General features: G+C 42.3%; 2 protein-coding genes across 5 annotated transcripts in view; one reads left to right on the top strand and one right to left on the bottom strand.

Annotated features, from left to right (window-relative positions):
* The window catches only part of KIAA0930 (KIAA0930 ortholog), a 53,341-nt gene extending 48,070 nt beyond the window's left edge, over nucleotides 1-5,271 (top strand). For all 3 annotated transcript variants that reach the window (XM_064736644.1, XM_064736635.1, XM_064736625.1), the window contains exon 10: nucleotides 442-5,271. In XM_064736644.1, coding sequence (XP_064592714.1) covers nucleotides 442-482 — 41 coding nt within the window. In that variant the 3' untranslated portion in view covers nucleotides 483-5,271. The remainder of the gene's footprint in view (nucleotides 1-441) is intronic.
* Nucleotides 5,272-6,796: 1,525 nt separating this feature from the next.
* On the bottom strand, nucleotides 6,797-20,737 carry NUP50 (nucleoporin 50). Of its 2 annotated transcripts, none has more exons than XM_064736598.1 (8): nucleotides 20,513-20,737; nucleotides 17,931-18,009; nucleotides 17,522-17,605; nucleotides 15,349-15,544; nucleotides 13,204-13,866; nucleotides 11,884-11,962; nucleotides 11,299-11,417; nucleotides 6,797-10,623 (listed from the first exon to the last, which is right to left on the bottom strand). In XM_064736598.1, exons 2-8 carry the CDS (start codon nucleotides 17,997-17,999, stop codon nucleotides 10,421-10,423), a joined length of 1,413 nt encoding a protein of 470 aa, XP_064592668.1. In that variant the 5' UTR covers nucleotides 18,000-18,009; nucleotides 20,513-20,737; the 3' UTR covers nucleotides 6,797-10,420. The 2 variants fall into 2 exon arrangements, with proteins under 2 accessions (XP_064592668.1, XP_064592679.1); XM_064736609.1 differs by lacking the exon at nucleotides 20,513-20,737 and adding an exon at nucleotides 20,064-20,239.
* Between the last annotated feature and the right edge of the window lie 568 nt (nucleotides 20,738-21,305).

Genomic DNA, 21,305 nt, shown 5'->3' with positions numbered 1-21,305 from the left:
TAGCATGAAGGAAGGAGTTTAATTATTTGTAGGCAGAGAAGTCGCCCTACTGAACTTGTGGGTGTTGCACTTGTCCCTTCAAGAATGGGAAACCCCTTGGCATCTCTTGTTAATGGCACTTACCCTTGTTTCCCTGGAAAATATTGCCACTCCCTGTCTAATGTATTTTGCTTCATCCCAGTGTAAATTATAGTGGATCAGCTCTTCTCTCCATATGATGGGATATATTTGCAGTTTTTCATCTTTCAGTTCCTCCCAGTTGCATCCTGGTTAACTCAGATTTTAACAGGCAAAGCCGGGGACTTGTCATGTTTCAGATTCCTGGTGGGCTGTGCCACAGTCCACGCTTACATCTCCAGTTCTTCATGCTTCCAGGTGTTGTGGCTGCTCTGAGGAGCCTCTTCAGTTGGCTGTGTCTCTCTGTTTGTCTCCCCTGCCCAGATATCCTGGAAGTGCGGCAGAAACCAATCCTGATGACATAGCAGAGGGCGGGCACTGCCTTGGAGCCTTGTTGCCAAGTGCCTATCCCAGCGGTTCCGTGCTAACACTACCACCTAGTGTCAGGAACAGAGACCTCCGCAGGAAAAAGGGAACTCCAGGAATACCAGCCGATCAAAAGTGCCTCTTTCTTCCTTCCTCTGCTGTCACACACCGAATGCCCACATGACTGGAGTGTTTCTGACTGGAAGAGGACTTTGAGCAAGACAAAATAAGAAGGGGCTGCGTTTAAACCAAGTCAACACTTTATGGACAGTTTGCTACCGTGTTTACTTTATAACTAAGAAGCCAACAATATGTACAGAATGTGCTAAACTTTATATTCTTTGGGAGAAACATTCTAAGAATTTCATAATGATGTGCTGTTGGACATCCCTCCATAGACTCTGGCCATACCCTCTCCTCGTCTGATCAGCCATTTGTGAGTGTGTGTGTGTGTGTGCCTCTGTGTGTGTGTGTGTGGATCAGAGCAGGGAGAGAGCAGCTTCCTTCTAAGGGAAGAAAAGAGAAAGATACATTGCTGTTTTGCTATGTGCAGCAGGTCAGGTCAGAGCTTCAAAGAGGCGGAAAATGTTCCCATTTTTCATGTGTCAGTGTTAGGACAGGTGAACTCTGCTGACAGATTTCCATATCTACCAAAGAACAGCAACATTTTCATCCTCAAGAGCTGGCTGAGAAAATGAGCCAGTGAAAAGAAGGCTAAAATGTGCTGCTATAGTAAAGCTGAGGTTCATCTCCAGTACTAATGCTGCTTATCTTCCTCTCAGTTGAGTCAATTCCACTTTGAGTCGAAAGTGAAATAACAGGAGACTCTAATTGCTCTCCAAAGGCCTAAAACCTTACCAGGAACCCATCCTCCTGATGCACTGGACTTGGGGGTTTGTAGTCATCCTTGGGATACCCTTTGTAGGCAAGGAGGGTGTGAGAGCTGCTTTATGATGAGGCAGCCTGCCCGAATTTTCCATCTTTGGTTGTTACATGCTGAAGCACAGAGAGCTTTCTTGAAATACAAAAGATGGAAACATAATTCTGTTCTGAAAAGTGACTAAAAATTGCATAGTGGGAGGTCAGACAGGAGCTCTCAGGAAACCAGCCTTATGTTTACACATGAAGTCCAGCTCTCTCTAATCCTTGACATTTGAAAACAAAGTGGTTGAGTGCTGAGGTTACTGTGCTCTGGCTGGCTATTTTGATGAGAGCCAGTACATTCTTGGGTCCATTTAGGACCCCACAGCAGCGGGAGGGGTGGCATGTCCCTTGGGGCACATGAGACTCCAGTGCATGCACAAAGGGAGAGAGAAGATGCCATTTTTGTCACTTTTCAGACTCTGAGCACCTAAAGCTGATGCTGTGGCATGTGCTCTGAGCCTGGACCTTTGTCTCCCTCGTACCTGGTCTTTCCAAAGTGCTTTGTTGTTACTCTCACAGTAGCACCTAATGACTTAACCTCTCAAATAGGACTTACTGCTTTTTTTCCTCAGGCTAGATTCCGTGGAAATAGCTCCACTTCAGCATAAAGGCAGACCAAATTTGCCCTTGAGCCCAACCTGACGACTCCAGCATGGTAAGGAGGCCTGTCTGTATTTGAGGCCAGCTGTCACCTTAGCACAGCACGGTGGCCTTTCTTACACTGGCAGCATGAGTGTATGACAGGGACAGCTGACCAGTTTTCAGTTGGCTTCAAATGTGTTGCAAGAGAATGCTAGGAAAATGTTCCCTTTGTCACTACCAGCACACCCACTTTTCATGCTGCAACCTTGGAATGTTGCCTGTGGTCTGTGAGGGTGTTTCCACCATCTAACCTGGTTGCCCCTGAGCCCAGGGAGAGGTGGAGGCCTCACACAGCAGCTGAAGTGCCCTCTCAAGGAGCTGGCCAGGCAGCCTGGGTGGGTATCTGATATCCCCTGCAGGTACTGTGCCTGGCATCAGTCAGTAAAATATTCTCACTTTGCCCATGCTGAGGGTTAAACCACAGCTGGAAAACAAGCCTCTCAATGTGCTCCTTACTCTGTGCTTTCATACTGCTGGACTGGGCAAATCAGTGCTTGGTTTTCCTTCAAATTTTCATTGCAGAGAGAAGGGAGAGAGGGTTCACATTCGTACTAATCATGACAATTGATAGCTTCAGGCAGGCAGCCAGAGGAACAATGTAAAAAGGAAGTGTATCCACATAGGACCCTCAGCTGAAGGTGCCTGAACCCTTCTCAGTGGACAAGAATTTGTAATGCTCCCTTGGTGTTGTGTGTTATGTTTAGGTGGCTTAACTTTGTGTGATTTTGAAAGACTGAGAAAATCTTGCTGTGTAAGATTTCAAAGCAAATGAGGAATGATCCTAAGCTAGTGCATCAGTGTAAAAGCAGTGCTATGGAAGGTACAGTTTAGATCCTACATCTGTGTTTCAGGAGGTATCATCTGCTTTGTTACATGTATGTGGTTGGATTTGATGTCTAGTGTTTGAAGGGCTGTAATGTCCTAAAAAAAGTGAATTTCTTTCTTGTATCTTGCTAGTGGGATATGCTGTAGGTACATTGATGACTCACCTTTTCTAGTAGAAAAGGACCACAAGTATGCCCTCATGGACATCCATGGAAAACAAGAGGTCAAAAAGTCTACTGAATGTCAATAATGCTTTTTGGAAGCAAAAATGTTCCAGATTCTCAGTTATTCCTTCTTTAAACAACTGTCTTGGATTTTTATGTACAGCCAGTTGTTCCCACTTATTGTTATCAAATTCCACATTTTGTTCTGCTTTTAAACAAACCCTGAAAATTGTCCTTTTGTGTGGACAGATTGACAGGGAATTTGATAAAAAAATTCTGTTGGGGTCAGGATGGCACAGCTGGACCCTTAGCATGCTCTTGCACTACGTCAAAAAAGAAAAGTGAATGTTATAAAAACCTCTCACAGTATTTGAGAGGGGTGAGGGGTTTAATTCTGTAGCTCCTAAGCAGTGAACTGGATTCAGCCTCTGTTGAAATAATTCAGCATTGAAATAATTGCTGCAGATGGGGCTGGCGTGTCCTGCAGTGCCATGAAGGCTTTGGGCTGTCATTGTCTTGATGGTTGGAGCACAGTGTGTTTCATTAGTCATGGTGATGTTTGAAGATGCAGCTCAGTTAACAAATTTGGGAAACTTGGCAGAACAGCTTTCTTTTTGGAATTCCACCATACCTCATTGCTCAGTTAACTCCTTTCATCCTTCTGCCCATTCACTCCCTCTGGAGATCAAGGCTAACCACTTGAGCTCCTCATAGATGTTGTATATTGATAGATGTCAAATACAAGGATGTGAATCTTTTAATCCATAACAAGTTTTTCACTGCTATTGATTTAACCAGTATAAAAAGCTTGGGAATTTTTGTTTTGTGTTGGTTGGTTGGGGTTTTTTTGGGGTTGTTGTTTGTTTTTTTCTTTTTAAGAAAGCTCTTAAATCAATTATTTTGTGCTAGCAGATTATTGCTCTGCCTTAGAGACCACCATGTATGTGAAATTATGTTCTTTTATGTCCTGCCAGCCAGGACAAGGTGGATTCCAAATCTCCTTTTAAAAGAAGATGCTTTTAGAAACTCTATGAGTCTTTCAGCTGTCTTGGCTAATCCAGTTTGTGTTGGTCCCTGTTCCTTCTCTTTTTATTCTCCTGGTCTTCATTGTTTACAAGGCTTGGGCATGTTGGGCTCTGGATTGCTGTTACTATTTTTATAGTTTTCTATTTCTGGGCAGGATGTGCTTTCCAGAAAAGAGAATTGTTTGCACAGGTGGCTTTTCACAGAAATATGTTTTTCCCCAAAGTATGTTCATTATTTAGACAGTGAAGTTCTTGGCTCTGCAGACAGATTTCTTCCAGCAGACCCTCATGTACAGAATCCCATCTGATCACTGAAATTCTGTATGGATGTGGAATCCAGGGAAATAGACTACACTCTTAGACTATTGACCTGTTTCTTGCCAGTCACTAATTGTTCCTTTTTGAGATGATTCCTTGTCCTGTATTTTATAGTCTGAAGCTTCCATATTAAAGACAGATGTAAGATAAAATCTTCAGAAGTGCCTAAGCCCTGTTGTTACTCAGTGGGGTTTAAGAACAAATTTTTATTTAGGAAAATAATTTATTAGTCTTAAATTCTATCTGTGTTGTATGTAGCAGTGTCAAGAAATGACAAGTTTATAGTTCTTGGATGAACAGTGTCTCTCATATGAATTCACTCTTTGTATTTGAAAGACTCTCATGGTTTCCAAAGGTCATGGCTGAAAGCTCTGGAAAGTGGATTTCCTGTGGTCACAGCAATCAGATGTCTGCAAATGCCTTACACATTCTGCAAGGTATGTGTGGTACTGGTGTGTAGAAATTCTGTGTCAGAACCAGGTACAGTTATCCAGTTCAAGGCATTGTGAAGTGAGTAGCTTTTACACAAAACCTTAAACAAAAGAGTATTTTACACCAGAATGTAGCTGTTTGGGTACTTGGTCGAGATAATACAAGTCTGCAAGCAGGTTCCAATGTTGAATGTTCTCTATGTAAATATATAAATATTCTCAGCCTAATTTTATCAGCCTAACACATGTTGCATGGTTCGGGTTTTATTTGCCTCATCGATCATTGGTGTTGCTTAAAAGGTGATGGGTTGAAAATTGTGCAGGCACTGTACTGAGCCATTTGATCAAAGAGCAAGGAGAAGCTTGTGCACCAAAAATAAAGTTGGCTGTGCTTATGGCAGCAGTGAAGAAAGTGTTGGACCCTGCAGCAAATAAACAGACCTCTTTAATGACCATAAAGTCTGTTAGTGGTGTTTTCTCTCTACTGTGCCTGCTGGTGCTGGAGTTTGGATGTGTTCCTTCCTGGTGGCAGGCACCAGTGGTGGGACAGGCTCTGTGGCACTTGTGTAGGCATTGCCAGATGGAAACTCATGTGGCAGAGTGGCCTCATTGCTCTTCATTCTGCACTTGGAGCAAAGCTGCTTCTGCTGTGGAACCTCTGAGTGATCATTGTCATTCCTGCTTGGCATTGGGGAAGGGGGAAGAAGTCAGTGTAGTCCTGAATTGGTTTTAAAGTGATCTGTGGTTTGTTTTCAACTTGTTTATGTAGTCATATTTATGTTTGTGCAGTGAATACTAGTGAGGACTGATGGCTGTTATGGTTTCTTCCTGATTAATTCAGGAAGAACTTCAATGCAGATTTGTGCATTGTTACAAAAATGAGATTGCATTTAGATCTGCACTGCTTGAACTGCTTTGAATTGTGTGTACTGGCTGGGATCTGCCTTGGTTTAAAGACATGCAAGGCTCTGAATCCTCTCTCTCCACCTGATATTTTGGAAACCTTCAGGGGATTTTTGTATGCACTCCTTGAACAAATGTTACCAACTGTGCCCATGAGCTGATGTGCTGATGATTTCATTTCCAAGAATCCCAGAGCAGGATGTTTTATGAATCCATGTGGTAGGTAACAACATTTATCCTAAGCCATGTGTGTTAGCTCAGAGACATGTGGGATATTAGGGAGAAATAAAACACAGAGCTTAAGAAGAACAGGATGTCTCAGTTATTTACATGGATGTTTGAGCAGGTTGTTGGCAGTGTTGTTTTGTGACTGCTCATGCAACTGGGCAGGAATCTTAGCTGGCTGGGAAATACTAAAATATTGCTTTGAAACAAACTGATTTTTTTTTTTTCCTTGAATGCTTCAAGTTGAAATGTTTTGGAAGCAGCCATAAGGGAGAAGTATTATTTAAATAATTACAAAAGGTAGAGAGCATTAGAACCTCCCAAGTGTTGGTAATAAACCTCCCCTGCTTGGTTAGTCATTCAAGAAGTTTGGACAGGAAAAGGTTTGCTGGTTTTGGGTTTAGTTTTTAATCCAAATGGGTTTTTTTTTCCTTGTGTTTGCAAACTGTCACAAACCAATGAAAAAAATAATCACTTTGGCCTGACTTTAGGTTCGTGCCTGTAGGCAAGATCTGAAGTAAATTCAGTAAGGGTCATCAGGTAGAGCTAGATGATGTGGTTTCTAAATCCTTTAATATTCCTGTGCAGGGTTTAGAGGTCAGTCCCACTCCTGCTGTGTGAGCACAGGTGTTCCCTCTGTCCTCCAAGGCAGCCCCAGCTCCTTGACCTCACAAGGAGGAAGCATTTTGCTGATCTGGCTCCAGGTTTCCAAGTCAGGAATGGGCAGGGCAGGACATTCCTTCTTTAAGTAGCAGAATTATCCAGGCAGGAATTCACCTGCAAGCCACTGATTGTACAATTAATTTTATTACTCCATGTTATACACTGAAAATGAAAGTGATTCACACAAGACAAATGAATCTTCCATTCATTTATTCACATTTTCCATGGATTTTTGTACATGACCTCAGTGTATCAGAACTAATGAAAACATTAACATACACGTTATGTAAAACTGAAGTACCCACTGAAAAATTCAGAGCATTTTGAAATCTACTAACAACTAACAAATCATCACATTCAGCATCTTCATTGGATTTAGACTAGCTCATGCCACTTTAAATTGTTTAATGTCAGGTAATTTCTGCACACAGGCACCAGCTACAAAATTTTATCAAATGCAAATAAGTTAAGGCATCAGAAAGTCAATCTTTAACAACAGTTTAAATGTTACAGTGCTGCAAAGGGAGCTGAACTTCAGTTTCAATAGCACAGCAAACCTCCTGATTGGTTTATGTTCTACAGTGTGTTCATCTGAACTGTAAATTTAATATAAACTTTCACATCCATCACCCAAAAGGGCTTAGAGGAACACAGTGTTGCCCTCCCAAATTAAACCTTGCATACTGCAATTTAATATTTTAAAATAAATTTCAAGCCAACTGTAGTATTTCCCTTAGAAATTATTCTGATAATTAAAAGAAGCAGAGATGTTTATTTTCCAGCTGAAACTTCAAAACCAGAGAAGGAGGAATGGATAAGACACTCCAACATCTACATACACCTGGAACAACGAAGGCATCAATGCAGATTGGGGCAGAAACTTGCATCTTTAATATCAGCTATCTGATATCCAGCTGTTAAATACATTACTAAGACACAGGAATGCCTCTTTGAGTTGGAATTCTGACCAAAATGCTTTCCTTGGATAGCATGTGCCACTTTGTTATGAAGGCAGTAGTACACTGATGTCTGTGGTCTCTGTGAAATCTGCTTTTTCATTAAGGCCTTTATTTCTATTTAACAATCTCTGGCCTTTTACAGCATTTCTGTATTTTAGTATTCCTTAAATAGAAACTGAAGCATCATCAAAAATTTCTAAAGTGCTGGAAAAGGCTGTGCTTTATACCTGAGCACCAAGTTTGTCAGTGTATGACTATCTTTTCCTGCTTCATAGTCCACATAATGGTACAGACATCATGAATTGATGTTGATTAAAATCTGCTTTGCAGGGAAATTCTTCCCTGTCCTTTTAGAGGCAATTTTCCCCATATAAAATGTTCAAAGTTGTATGTTTATGTTTATGCATATATTTGACATTCTAATGAAGGTGACATCTCAATTTTTTACCTTCTCCTGGCTTTACTGATTAAATACAAGCACAGAATAATTCAGGTGTTACTTGCTATGATGACTAGGGTAAGGTTTAATTCTTTCCAACACAATTTATTATTCCTCTATTATTTTTCCATTCACTCTGAGCCCTCTGCTTGTAAACAGGCCAGAGGTGTACTGTCAGAATTGGGCCACATCCATGTGTGCAAAACCTAACAACTGCCCCTCTTTAGAGGCAGCCATAAGGAAAGAAGTGTTCACTTCAGTTTGTTGGTCCATGTTTCTAAGGATAAAGAACAGTTCCAAATCCATGAGCTTTTGGAAGTAAGCAAAGAAAAGGCCAAGCTTTTATAGCCAGAGCTGTTCTTGATGGGAGTACAACCAGAGCTCTGTCTATAAACCTTTCTGTACAGAGACAGGGTTAAGACACTACAGTCAAAAGACAAATGCAAAATTAACTGAGCCCTTGGACCAGAGCCTGGACTAAACTCTTAGGCAGCATTCTGTTTTTCATTCATACACATTTAGACACACCCTGTCAGCTTTGGGCCTCCAATATAGGTAGCAGCAAGACTTGTTATTAAAAAAAAGTATATCTTATTTTGAGGAAAGCAATGTCACTGACTTTTAATGGTTTAAGTATTTAGCCAGATGCAAAAAGAATCCTCAAAGGCACCAGTTTATTTTTCAAATATCTCAAATGGCATCTAAGCTCCCTTCACACTCCAGTGTTAAAAATGCAATTCTTGTACCCTAAACGTGGCTGAAATGTGAGCAAAGGCCTTTCTTTTGGAACTTTGGTCAACAGGGCTATAGATAAAATCTAGATTTTTCTCCTTTTAATGAAGAGGGGGGAAAAAGGCCATAACCTGAATTGTGCAGTGAATTAGGCCTACAGGCAGCCATTTGCTCCCCCCCAGAGCAGGGGTACAGTGAGATGTGCTGCACCTCATCAAATGGTGTTAAGGAATTCCTTGTTCCCTGCCCACAGGATGCCACTGTGCTGGACCACCAGGTCCCCTGTATGAATTGTGTTACACTGAGATTTTTAAGGAAAGGGGTTTTTCCTCTTGTGTCACATTAGCCAGAGGCAAAACAGCGTGTTTGTTCCATCGTGCCAGAGCTGGTCAGTGTGACACATCTGAGAGCAGTTCAAGTTTCATATTATCATCAAGCTCTTGGAGAAGTCCCAGAGTTGGAAGCAAAGTAGAAAAAGTTACCAGGGAAGGAGTTTCCAGCAACATTTGAAAAAAGAAAAGGATTAAACCACCAAACACAGTCTGACAAAGTTGAGAGTGAAACCAAGACCAGGATAAATGCTCTGATCCCCAAATTATTGCCACCTGGTTAATTTTATCACAGCTGAAAACTAAGTTTACAAATTGCCCCATGCTCCCCACATGCAACAGAAAGCTTCTGGCAAAGCTGCACCCTGCTGCTTTGTTTAATGCACTGCAGCATGGCATTTTTATCACATGGAGAAATACTGATACACACCCTTGTGCATGTGTGTTCTGGCAAGGGCAACAGGCAACAGAAAGGTCTTGAAAAGTCCTGAAGTTTGTTGGTGGGAAGAGCTTTCTTCAGCAAAGTACCAGCAGCAGGAGCAATGCAGCACATCCAGCTCTGCCTCAGCTGGGTTTTGGGACTAAGGACAAACACCTTGGAAGGATCATGTGGAAGTGCAACCCTTTGTTCTGACCTGTCAGAAGCCAGGGGCTGCCAGTGTGTCCAAGATAAAACTCTTCCAGTTGTCTGCTTGTACCATATTGCACATCATTCTCTCGTTGCTACAGTAAGAACAGAACTGACAGTTCCTCTGGAGGAACCACTGCTGTCAACAAGACTACACAAGCAAATTTTCTTTTAAATATCTGCAGTCTCTGAGTCCTGAAAGCACACAGGCCTGCAAGGGTACAGACCCAGCACAAAGGAGATCATCACTGGTGGGGTGCAGTTCTGTCACTAAGAAGTCAGTCTCACCAGAATACAACAGACCAATTAAAAATCTGCAGTCTAGAAACAGTTGCAACAGGTAAGCTTGAACATCCTCCCTTCCCAAAACAGGAGGTGCTTGCATTGTATTACAGTCTGTAAGGAAGCTCTGATACCAGGTTTTTGTACTCAGCTTTCTGTCCATTTGGTCGACTGGTGCTAAAAACATTTGCTTGGATTTACATCCATGTGCTTTATCCAGAAGAGGTCCTGCATTTAGATACTGAAAATGAGGGAGAACAGTCCAACACTTGTGTTCTATTAAAGCTTTTATTAGCTAGTTTAGCTTTTCCTCACATCATTTTTCCAGAATTCCTATAACAGTTCTTAATATCAGAGTAAAGAATTAAATGTTCAAATGAAGTTACGGAAGAAAAAAAGAGCAGCAGCAGTTTGGCAATAAATCCTCAAATTATGGACTGCAACTTATTTAAGCCTCCTTTTTCTCCAGTAAGATTTTGTGCAACTCATCTGCATCCTCACTTGTTTTCACTCTTATTAGCATAGTGACAGGAACAGCTGGGTTCTTCTCATCGATGGGTGGGTTAGGAACACAAACTATTAGAACATTGTTTTTTCCGGTTCTTGTGCATGGCATCTTAGGTGGAATTAGAACATTCAACAGGATATTTCCTGCATTTGAGGAGGGGAAAAAATTACCATTAGCCATTTTCTAGCTTTTACTGCAATACAGGTTTAGTATAGATAGTAACTAGAGATTTAGGGTGGTTGGAAGGAAGGCAATTCACAAATATCGTGTATGTTTGTCTTCTTCTTTCCTAAGCATCCATTCATGGCCATTGGTCTCAAATTTCTTTCCTCACTAGAAATGAGGAAATCTCTATCCTCCTTTTTTAAATGGAGGAACCTGAATATCAAATGATAGTAGGTGGACACAGGAGAAAGGGAAGGGGACAAGGGAGAAGCAGCAAATGAGGAATCCAGTCACAGTGCTTAGTTTATGCCAAGTTTCTCATTCTGACCACCAGAGGCAGTTCATATACAGAAGCAAAAGGTTCTGATGCAGACAGGTGTTAATCTGGACCAACCAGGGTAAAACAGGCACTTTGTATCCCCAAACATACACCATAGCCTTTTACTTCTTGCACTGCTTCATGTGCTGTCTTTTGTAATACTCACTAGAGGCACCCAAGTGTTTGTCAGTATTCTAAATGATTTAGGAAAATAATAGCAGAAAGGTTTTCACTAATTGTATCTGTTAATGCTGTGTAAAAAAACCCAAAAAACCCCTAATTCTTAGCAAGGAATTCTGACATCAAGACCTGTTACTGGGATAAATGTACTTACCTAAATTGGTATCTGCTCGTACTAAGAGTTGAGTTTTTTCATTTCCTGCTGGTTTTAAATGTAATGTTCCTACACCTTTTTCTTTAAATTCATTATCCTTTTTGTAGAACAGTTTGCACCTGTGGAGAAAAAAAATAAAACCCAAATCCTTGTTTGTGCAGCCATGTAGAGATGAAATAAAAAGGTATCTCCCAGGTACATGTATCCATCTGACTCACAGTAACAGTAATCATGATTTAACACGCTGTGAGTAACCTAAATCTTTATTATTCTTGACCGTGTTTCATGTGCTAATGGACAGCACTTGGAGATCAAAGAGAAAGTGAACTATTTCTGATAATAGTTTCTGATTTCTATGATAAATGGATTACTTTCAGGGAGAAGTCAAAGGCACAGCAACTGTACTCAGGGCCTAATCAGAAAGTCATAAGAACTGGCTGTATCATTCTTAAGTTATAATAGGACTTTAATGTACAATTTATAAACATTTTTAAGTGAGGCTCTAATAAACTTAAAGCCATTTTAGGTGGTGAAGAATAGCAATACACAGATATTCATTTTATTTTCCAAGTTCAAGTCACTTACTTCTTTGAGTAGAAAGCATCATCTTCTTTTATTTCATTGACGATGACTTTTGGTGGCTCTTCTTCCTCCTCTTCCCCTCCTTTAAATAGAAAGTTTTGATATGTTAATGTTGTGAGCACATATTTTGGCACCCTTATGCCCACCATGGTTAACATGGTCAGTGACACTTTTCAGTCCCTGTGTACTCTGTAGCAGCTTCAGCTACAAAAAAAGGGTTACTTGCTTTTCATTCAGCTCTTAAAGCAACTTCATCCTCACCTTCAGTTTAAATGGGATGAAAATACCCAATCCATACCAAACAATCAAACACCAACAATATAAAGCTTAGTAAGTCAAAAGCTTCTGCTTGAACAGAAACAGTTTCACATTTCAGAGTATGCTCCACAAATGGGTTCAAGTAAAGCACAATAAATACTTCCAATAACCAGGTTTAATTTAGGGGAAGGGAATTAGTTGCAGAATGACAGATAATAGTGGCAGATTATGCCTTTCCAGCCCCTCAGCTGCTGGGATTTCTATCAGCCTATTGTATGCAGCACAGGCAAAGACCAGAGCAAAGCTGTCAGGTACTATGCAACTTTGTTGGCCTCCTTACAATCCATTAAGTAAAATGGACTGAACTGTTCTGTATCTCATGCTTTCTACTGCAGGGATCTCTTGATAAACCTACTAGGAAAAGCAGTGGGATTGAGAAGTCCAGCAGACTGAAAGGTGAACATACTAGCTGCTTTAAATTTCATCAATTCCTGCCCTCAGATATGGGATTATCTTGCATATTATATAAAGTACAAATCTGACAGAATTATGTAAGTCTTGATAAGCACATACTTTTGGTGTTGCTTACATAAGGCTGGGTTCTCCCAATAAGGGGTATATTATATTATATCATAATCTCATATATCATTTATCATATTGTATTATATTATAGAGGTGTATATATATATATATATATTATATAATTCTGCACTTTCAAATTGAAGAATGATGATGATCACAGAATACAGAATTTCCTCAGTTGGAAAGAACCCACCAGGATCATGGAGTGCAGCTCCTGGTCCTGCCCAGAACACTCCAACCATCCTACCCTGTGCCTGAGAGTGTTTTCCAAATGCTCTTTGGGAGCTCTGGCATTGCCTGGGCAGTGCCTGAGCAGCCTCTAGGGGAAGAAACTTTTCCAGATATTCAGCCTAAACTTCCTCGGACACTACACCATGCCATCATCTCAGTGAACTTAATATTGCATTTTCTTAGTATTCTTAAGTCACATACACTCATAGCTGACCATTAAAATAACTATAAATAGAAATACGTAGAATTTACCTTTGTCATCATTATTGCCACTGTCTGTTTGAGCTTCCAATGAACTGGTGGATGCTGTAGTGACAGACTTGGCCTGGTTTGCATCTTTTCCAAACAAACCTGAATTCCCAGAAGAAAATGAGAAACTACTAAGCGTTCCTGAACCGAGGGAACCCAAAACAGGACTGTCAACACTCTTGCCAAAATTAAACGAGACAGTTGATGTAGCTCCTAACAACGGGTCTCTTTTTTCTGTTGCAGCTTCAGCTTTTTTGTCGGAGGTATCCTCAGTTTTGCTGTTAAACAAAAAGGTGGAGCCTTGCTGGAGCTTTGAACTCCCAAACACAGGAGCAGCCTGGGGGGCAGGGGTCTTGCTGCCCTCGTTCTCGGAGCTGCTGTCACTGCTGCCCCCGTGCTGCTGCTCGATGCTGGCCAAGTAGCGCTCGTAGTCCCTGAAGATGGGCGTGAGGTCGCACAGGGGGTTGCTGTTGACGTGTTTCACTATCCAGTCTCGCACGGAGCAGTTGAGGGCAGCCAGCTGTTTGTGGTAGGAGCCAGAGGCGGGCGCTGAGCCCAGGGTGCTGCCCGAGGAGCAGGGCTGGCTGCTGCCGCCGTTGGCTGTGGGGCTGGCAGCCTTCTTCTCAGCAAACACAGCAGCACTGGGGCCGTTGGACATCGGGGATCCTGTTGTGGGAAAATCACAGAGTTACAGGATATCCTGAGCTGGGAGGGACACAGCAGGATCAGTGAGTGCAGCTCCTGGCCCTGCACAGACACCCCAACAATCCCTCACAGACACCCCAATAATCCCCCCCTGTGCATCCCTGAGAGCGGTGCCCAAACGCTCCCGCAGCTCTGGCAGCCTTGGGGCCGTGACCATTCCCTGGGGAGCCTGGGCAGTGCCCGACACCCTCTGGGGGAAGAACCTTTCCCTGATACCCAACTGAACTCATTGGCTTCATAAGCTCTGGTTTAAAAAACAACACAGATGCTTGGCTGACCTAGTGAGAAATGTGGCTTAGAACCATTTTTTTTTTTTTTTACCCAGAAAGCACAACTCTCTTAAAAACCTAACATGTGTAATATTTCTTATCAAATCACTGATCCTTCCTCAGTTGATCTCCTTCTTTTGGGTCACCACACTGTGCCCCAGGTACTCCCATGCCAGTGAGCTGACCCAAGTTTCATTTAGACAAGTAAGTTGGGGATAGACAAAGTAGATGAAGCACACTTGGGTATAAAAAAAAATTTCAAACACATCTTGTACAGAACATTAAAAAAAATACATGTTTTATATATTGCCAAAACCTTCCAAATCATATAAAAATCTGACAATTTCAGCAAGCTGTAATGCTTATTAAATCAAAAAACTCAACTTATCTCTTGCCATTTGTGCTTTAAATGCGTTTTAAATGTGCTTTAAACCACCCTGAGTGCACTAGCCCATAATTTTACAAGCTTTTGAGCACTTCTGTATAAAAAACCCTAAGAAGCAAACAAGAAATAGTCTCATTGAATATTTCACTTTCCCTTAATTTATTCAAGATCACTGAAATCCACATTACTCCAAAGTTCAAATTCCACCATTTCTATTCTGTGGCATGGTGACTCCAAAATAAGGGTTAGCATTTCTGCATGTCCAGCACAAAGGGACAGAACTAATATTCCTCAGGGAATTCCAAAGCGTGACAGCTCAACATGCTGAAGTATTTAAAATGTCCTAAAATGTAGGTATAACTGTAAGAGATAAATTCTAGTAAGACTGTCTGCAACATCAGATGTACAAGGAAAAAAGATGAAGACTTTAGCTATGCAGCATGTATTTTTAATTTAAATTCAAAGAATTGGGACATGTCACCAGATGCTTTATACCTTTTACAGACTGCCTTATGCCAGTGCCTTCCATTTCCATCTGTGCCTAGAAAACTTTTACCTCCAGTATTAGAAATATAAATTTAGTTACCACCTCTTTAAATTGCATGCAGATCAAAACTTGTCCCTCCAGCACTCTAAAATAATAAGAAATCTTACAAAGAGGTATAAAGTCTCAAAACCTTAAAACACAACTATAAGATGGTCTAAATTTGTTTTTGTCACTACTAAAATAACCCGAAAAATGTTGTGACTGAAGGTGTTGATAAATATGTATGGTTAATTAAAACTTACCAAATGCTGATTGTGTTTCAGAGGTGCTCTTCAAACTGCTGAAAGGAGGAGTACTAGAGGCACTACTGCTTCCATTAGACAGCCCTTCCAAAGGCTTTATTCCTGCACCATTCCCAAATCCACTGAAGCCTCCTCCTCCTTTTCCAGAAGGCAATACAAAGCCTTTAAACCCTTTAAAAGCTCCTCCGCTTTCAGACTGGGGAGAAAAAAACCACAACCAGTTACAAACATTTTATCCACACAAATCCTATCCCCACTTAATATTCCTGATATCCTTGGTTTGTTTTTCCCTAGTTCAGTGTGTCATTCCATGCATTTCTGTGTCAGCTATGCAAACAAAATTAACAACTTCCTTATGACACACACTGCTACTGGTTTTAAAAGACTCAGATGTTTGGTATGAAAACAAACTGGGTGTAGGATGTGGATACATGGAAGTTTCTCAGAGCTGTGGATGTGTTTACCTATTAGACATTTTGGTAATCTGTAATCTGGTTTCTCTTTAAATAACTACACAGGATTATGTAATTTCAGGTTTATTTTCAACAAGTTTTAGCATTTACAATGGCAGTCAAGAGCCCAATACTTTAATCCACTCATCACTCTGGAGTCACCTATGAAACCTCTCATGATTTACCCAAAATATTCCAATGTGACTGATGGAAGATGCAAAGACAGACTGTACCTGACCACAAATATCCATCTCTGCAACCTCTTCATCACCCAGTTCTGATCACTGTCTTTGCAACCATATTATTTTACAGTATAGTTTCTTAGGTGTTTCTAAAGACAAAGTACAATTAACATGCAAATAAAGCACTGCAAATTTTAGGCCTTTGGAGGTAATGAACTTTTACTACTCAAAGCGAACTTTCAGTGTCATGGCCAGCACAGGAACTGGGAGGGGGTGGCTGGGAGCAGCTAATTGCTGCTTGGCCATGGGATGAGTGAGGTCTGTGGGTAGTGAGCAACCTTCTGTGCACCCCTGCTTTTTCTTGGGGTTTATTTCTTTCTCTTTTTTTGGTTCCCTTATCATCATGATCACTGTATTTCAATCATTACACTGTTCTTATCTCAACCCAGGCTTTTATCCTTTTTTCTGATGCTCCTCCTCATCCCACTAGAAGGCAGAGGGAGGGGCTGCATGGTCCTTAGTTGTCACCAGCCCTTCTACCAGCCCTAACAGCTGCTCCAGCCTCCTAACTACTTCTACAACCCATCTGCTCCCCTTTCTCATTCTGTTCTGTTTTTCCTATCCCATTTGCCCCTGAACCTGTCCTGCTCAAGTTGTAGTTTATGTTTTGCATCACCTCATTCCAGTACAATCCTTTATTTAACTGTATTTTCTACACATTTGTGGCTAAAACCACTCAAGGCATCAGTGGGCTAAGACAGCTTCTTCATTTACAGTGCTTGGGCTGAAGAAGGAAAATCAAAAGCATAGGAGAAGGCTGTCTAGATCTTAACATTTGCCTGGTCCCATCCAGTCCTAAAGCAATCTGTGTAACACATAAAGCTCCAGGCCTATGTCTAACATGATGCATGCCTCTTCAAACATGTCTGGGAAAAATATATACAACAAAGCATTGTCAAGGACTTCTGAAAGGACAACGTGGCTGGACTGGGATAGTGCTTTCACAAGAACTAAACGTGTAACAAAGGCCAACTGCCTTTCAATTTTTAATTTGTTAGTGCAAAGAGTAGATGGCACTAAAAGCTCTTGACAGGGAGGGAGGAAAAAAAGTAGCAGCATTCTTAAGAAAAGACATATTTCTCATTCTTAGAGCAGGTTAGTATTTGGGTGTTTACTAATAAAGCTTCTGAGACATCCCCCAGCCCTCCAGTATGGATAACTAATAACTTTGCATTTCCATACTTCCATCTCTACAAAAAATGGAAGTAAAGCAGTAAAAATGCTGTTTTACCCATTTGCAAACAACATTGTGTCTGAAATATGCAAGAACACCCTGCTCACCAGTCAAACTAGTATTACCCTTTTTTTGCCTTAGCCTTATTCTTAGCATGGAACAGTAAAGCCAAAGTTGTGCACATGTGACCTGGAATGATGACTTTATTCAGCATCACCACAAACCCAAGAAGTAAAAGCCTGAGTGTGATGTTGTGTTTTGTAAGTGAGTAAAACTCCAGCACCCCTGTCCAGTGACCACATTACCTCTGACCCCACGTTGCGGCGCTTTGCTTTTTTAATAGCTCTGTTCTTCAGGACCTCCTCACTTGCCACAGAGAATGTTCCCACCTTGAAGAGGAAGTTATGGAATCATTAGTGGAATATTCAACATGAACATGATGGCTGAGATCAGGTTCTGAACACACCTCTAACACTGCTACCAAGCAAACAAGGGAAGAAGTTAAAATCCAGCCCACTGGTTGTGAGCTGATACTTGGAAAACATTTTCTGGTTCTGCACGACATTTCTCTTTGTGCTATCTCCATTTTATTACAACAAATAATGTAAGTTTTGCTTTGCTTTTATAAAGCACAGCTCTAACATCTCTGTACTGAAGGGAATCTGTCAGTAATCCACAGTTTGAGGCAGTTTGGGGAATTAATGTGTATTTCACCTCTTCAGCTTCATCCTCCTGGTCCCAGTTTCGGTCAGTCAGCTCCTTTTCTGCAATTCTCTTGGCCATTTTTCCCCACCTGTGTGGAAGAAACAAAAAATCCTAGAAAGAATTGCACAGAAATTAAATTCTAAGTGGCAGTGATCTTCAATTTGTATTCTTAGAACAAAAAAACAGGAACTTGCAGTTCATGTAGAAGCAGGTCAAGATTGGAATGACAATTGAAAACTAAATGTTGTAGCAAAAACAATCATCATTTTTCTGGTTATCTCTGTGATGTAGAGCAAAATCAGCTTTGCACAAGGAATGTCTGTAACTGTTCTGAGTCCCATTTTACTAAAGTACAACTTATGAGCTGTGTACAAAACGAAAGAAAGAAAACATGGTAGCTGGAATTAATCTAAAAAACTTGGCAAGCAAGCACACTACTGGAACTTAATGTGAAAAAGAGGTATTTTACCAACTATGGTTATATCTTCTGACACTAAATATGAAAACTTTCCAAAGGAAATATGTAGTTTTGTTGCAATTTAAATCTCAAGCAAGCACAACAACTAAAACTCTTCCAAAATGCCCCCTGGGTGTGTGATTAAGACCTGCCCAGAAAAAAGATTTAAAAATCCTCAAATAGCTGAATTTCAGAGCCAGACATTGTAACAATACATTATTGCAAGATATTTTGTTTATATGTTGAAACATTCTAGAACAGTACATCCAGCAGCACACTTGGAGATCACACATCCTAGTCCTGAATTTTGTCTGACACACATCACAAATTACTAGGTCAAGTTACTAGAGCTTCTGGAAATAGAGGGACAAAGATTGGCCTGTGTATACATATTTAAATGCCCTAATCCACTCTGTCCTGGAAGTAGACATCCTTGCTTGATAATCCCTGGGAGATCATTTCAATCTAACCCATTGAAAAGCTAAATAAGAAGATATTTTAAAGTCACCTTTATATAAATTATTATTATTTTATTACATAATTTAAATAAAATTAATTAATTTTAATATAGAATGTATTATATTATGTAATACATTTTAAATTTTAATTTATAATAAATAAAAGTGTTCTGCATATATATTCTGCATATATATACTCACTATGTATATATAATATACATATGTACACATAATAATGTATAAAATAATATATATGTGTGTATTTAATATATATTATATAATATATACAATGCTATATATTATATAATATATATAGTATTATTTATATAATATACCATAGTATTATATAATAGCATATACTATAGTATATACTATAGTATATACCATACTATAGCATTATTATACTATAGTATATAATATAGTATATACTATACCGTAGTATTATTTAATTGTATTAGTTTCATTATTACATTAGATATTTGATTTACTAAAATAGCACATTAACTACAGAGCCTGTCCCCCACCAAAAGAGGGGAAACCTTGTTGACCTAAGCTCCAGGTTCTCTGCACTCTGTTTACAGAGATTCTCTTTAAAAGCATTGTAGAGGATCTAACATGAATCTAACAGCGAACCTGAAGTGTATTCTATCCTGTGAACGAACACAAGCCTACATCTGGTTGGTGTTCATAAACTTCACTAAGTTTTTGGAGCACACATTCTCAACAGGCTGAGAGAGAACGATTTTGAGAAACTTATCAAAGAATCACAGAATATCCTTAGTTAGAAGGGTCCCCAAGGATCATAACTCCAAACCCTTGCCCTGCACAGACGTCCCAACAATCCCTACACTGACACCCCAACAATCCCTGCACTGACACCCCAACAATCCCTGCACAGACACCCCAACAATCCCTGCACTGACACCCCAACAATCCCTGCACAGACACCCCAACAATCCCTGCACAGACACCCCAGCAATCCCTGCACAGACACCCCAACAATCCCTGCACAGACACCCCAACAATCCCCCCTGTGCATCCCTGAGAGAGGTGTCCAAACGCTCCCGCAGCTCTGGCAGCCTTGGGGCCGTGACCATTCCCTGGGGAGCCTGGGCAGTGCCCGGCACCCTCCGGGGGAAGAACCTTTCCCTGATACGCAGCCTCACTCTTGTTCGATTAACAAACTCTTCTGATTTAAAAACAACACAACGCAGACGCTTTGCTGACCTACAGGGAGCTCCGCTGCCCTATTTAGCGCAGCCGAGGCTGCCCTGGAGGTTTGCTGTGGGGGGCATCGCCCGGGTACCGAAGGCCGGAGCCCGGCGGTGCTGGCGGCAGCGGGGCCGGTGCCGGGCCCGGCGGTGTCGCAGCGCGGTCGCCGCGGCTCCCGGCGGGAGGAAGCGGAAGCCGGATGCCGGCGGGGCCACCCCGCGCCCCCGTGGCCGCGGCGCTGCCGTTCCGCTTGGACTCCCGGCTGCGCTCGCCCCGTCCCGGGGACGCCGCGCGTTGCCTGCGCACCGCACAGACCGATCCGCGCGTTGCGAACCCTGCGAACGGTGCGACCCCCCCGAACCCCGCTGCCGCCGCCCCGCTGCCTCCATGCCCAGCCCGCGCTCCCCTGCTCGGGTCCCGCTCGTGCCCGGCCGCCCCTCGCGCCCCCCACCCGCGGCACTCACTCGCTCGCTCGGGCGGGCGCTTCTCTCCTGCCGCGCTGCGCTGCGGGGCCGACGCTGCGGCGGGCGGCACGCAGGGTCTCCTGGTCTTCTCGCAGGCTGAGCGCGCCCCGCTGTGCCTTCACAATCCCCCGATGCCGCCCGGCCTGGCCTCCCCCTCGGTGTCCGCCGGGAGACGGGGCTCGGTGGGGCCCAGAGCGGGAACGCCGCGCCCGCCGCCGCCGCCGCCGCCGCCGTCCCGCGCCCGCCCGCACCGCGCGTGCGCCCGGCGGGGGCAGCGGGGCGGGGCGGGGCCGGGGCTGCAGTACCGCCGGCGGCCGCGGGGGACGCCCCAAAGGCCGCTGCGAGGGAAAGGCGGGCCCAATGCAAGCCGCTGGTCACGTGACTTCCGGCGCCAGCGGCGGTCTGACGGAGTTCTCCCGAAGTCGTCGGGAAAAACAAATCCCTGACGTTGTCTTTTAGTGTCAGTCAGTCACTTGCCTTGCCCCACAAAATTTCAGGCTTCCACACAGAAGCTAATAAAAAACTTTCTCACCTGTTTATACATTTTAATCAAGTTAATGTTCGCTGGTTCTGAATTATATAATTCTTCATTTTCAGCACGGGAGGCGCCTCAGGGCGGCTGAGGGGGCGGCCGTGCCCTGGATTGTCACGGGCTATCCTGCTTCCTCTTCACTGCCGCTGCTTAGTTTTCCTCATTAATATTTAATTAAAATCCTAATCAGAATATTAATTATAAGCAGTGTGCTAGGCCTGTAGGAAAGCACAGAACCCTCTGCTAAATGCTGGCTTGTTC

This window comes from Zonotrichia leucophrys, chromosome 1A (assembly GCF_028769735.1).
Source record: "Zonotrichia leucophrys gambelii isolate GWCS_2022_RI chromosome 1A, RI_Zleu_2.0, whole genome shotgun sequence".
Taxonomy (NCBI): domain Eukaryota; kingdom Metazoa; phylum Chordata; class Aves; order Passeriformes; family Passerellidae; genus Zonotrichia; species Zonotrichia leucophrys.
Note: the sequence above shows the minus strand (reverse complement) of the source record. Positions and strands in the feature narration are given on the sequence as shown.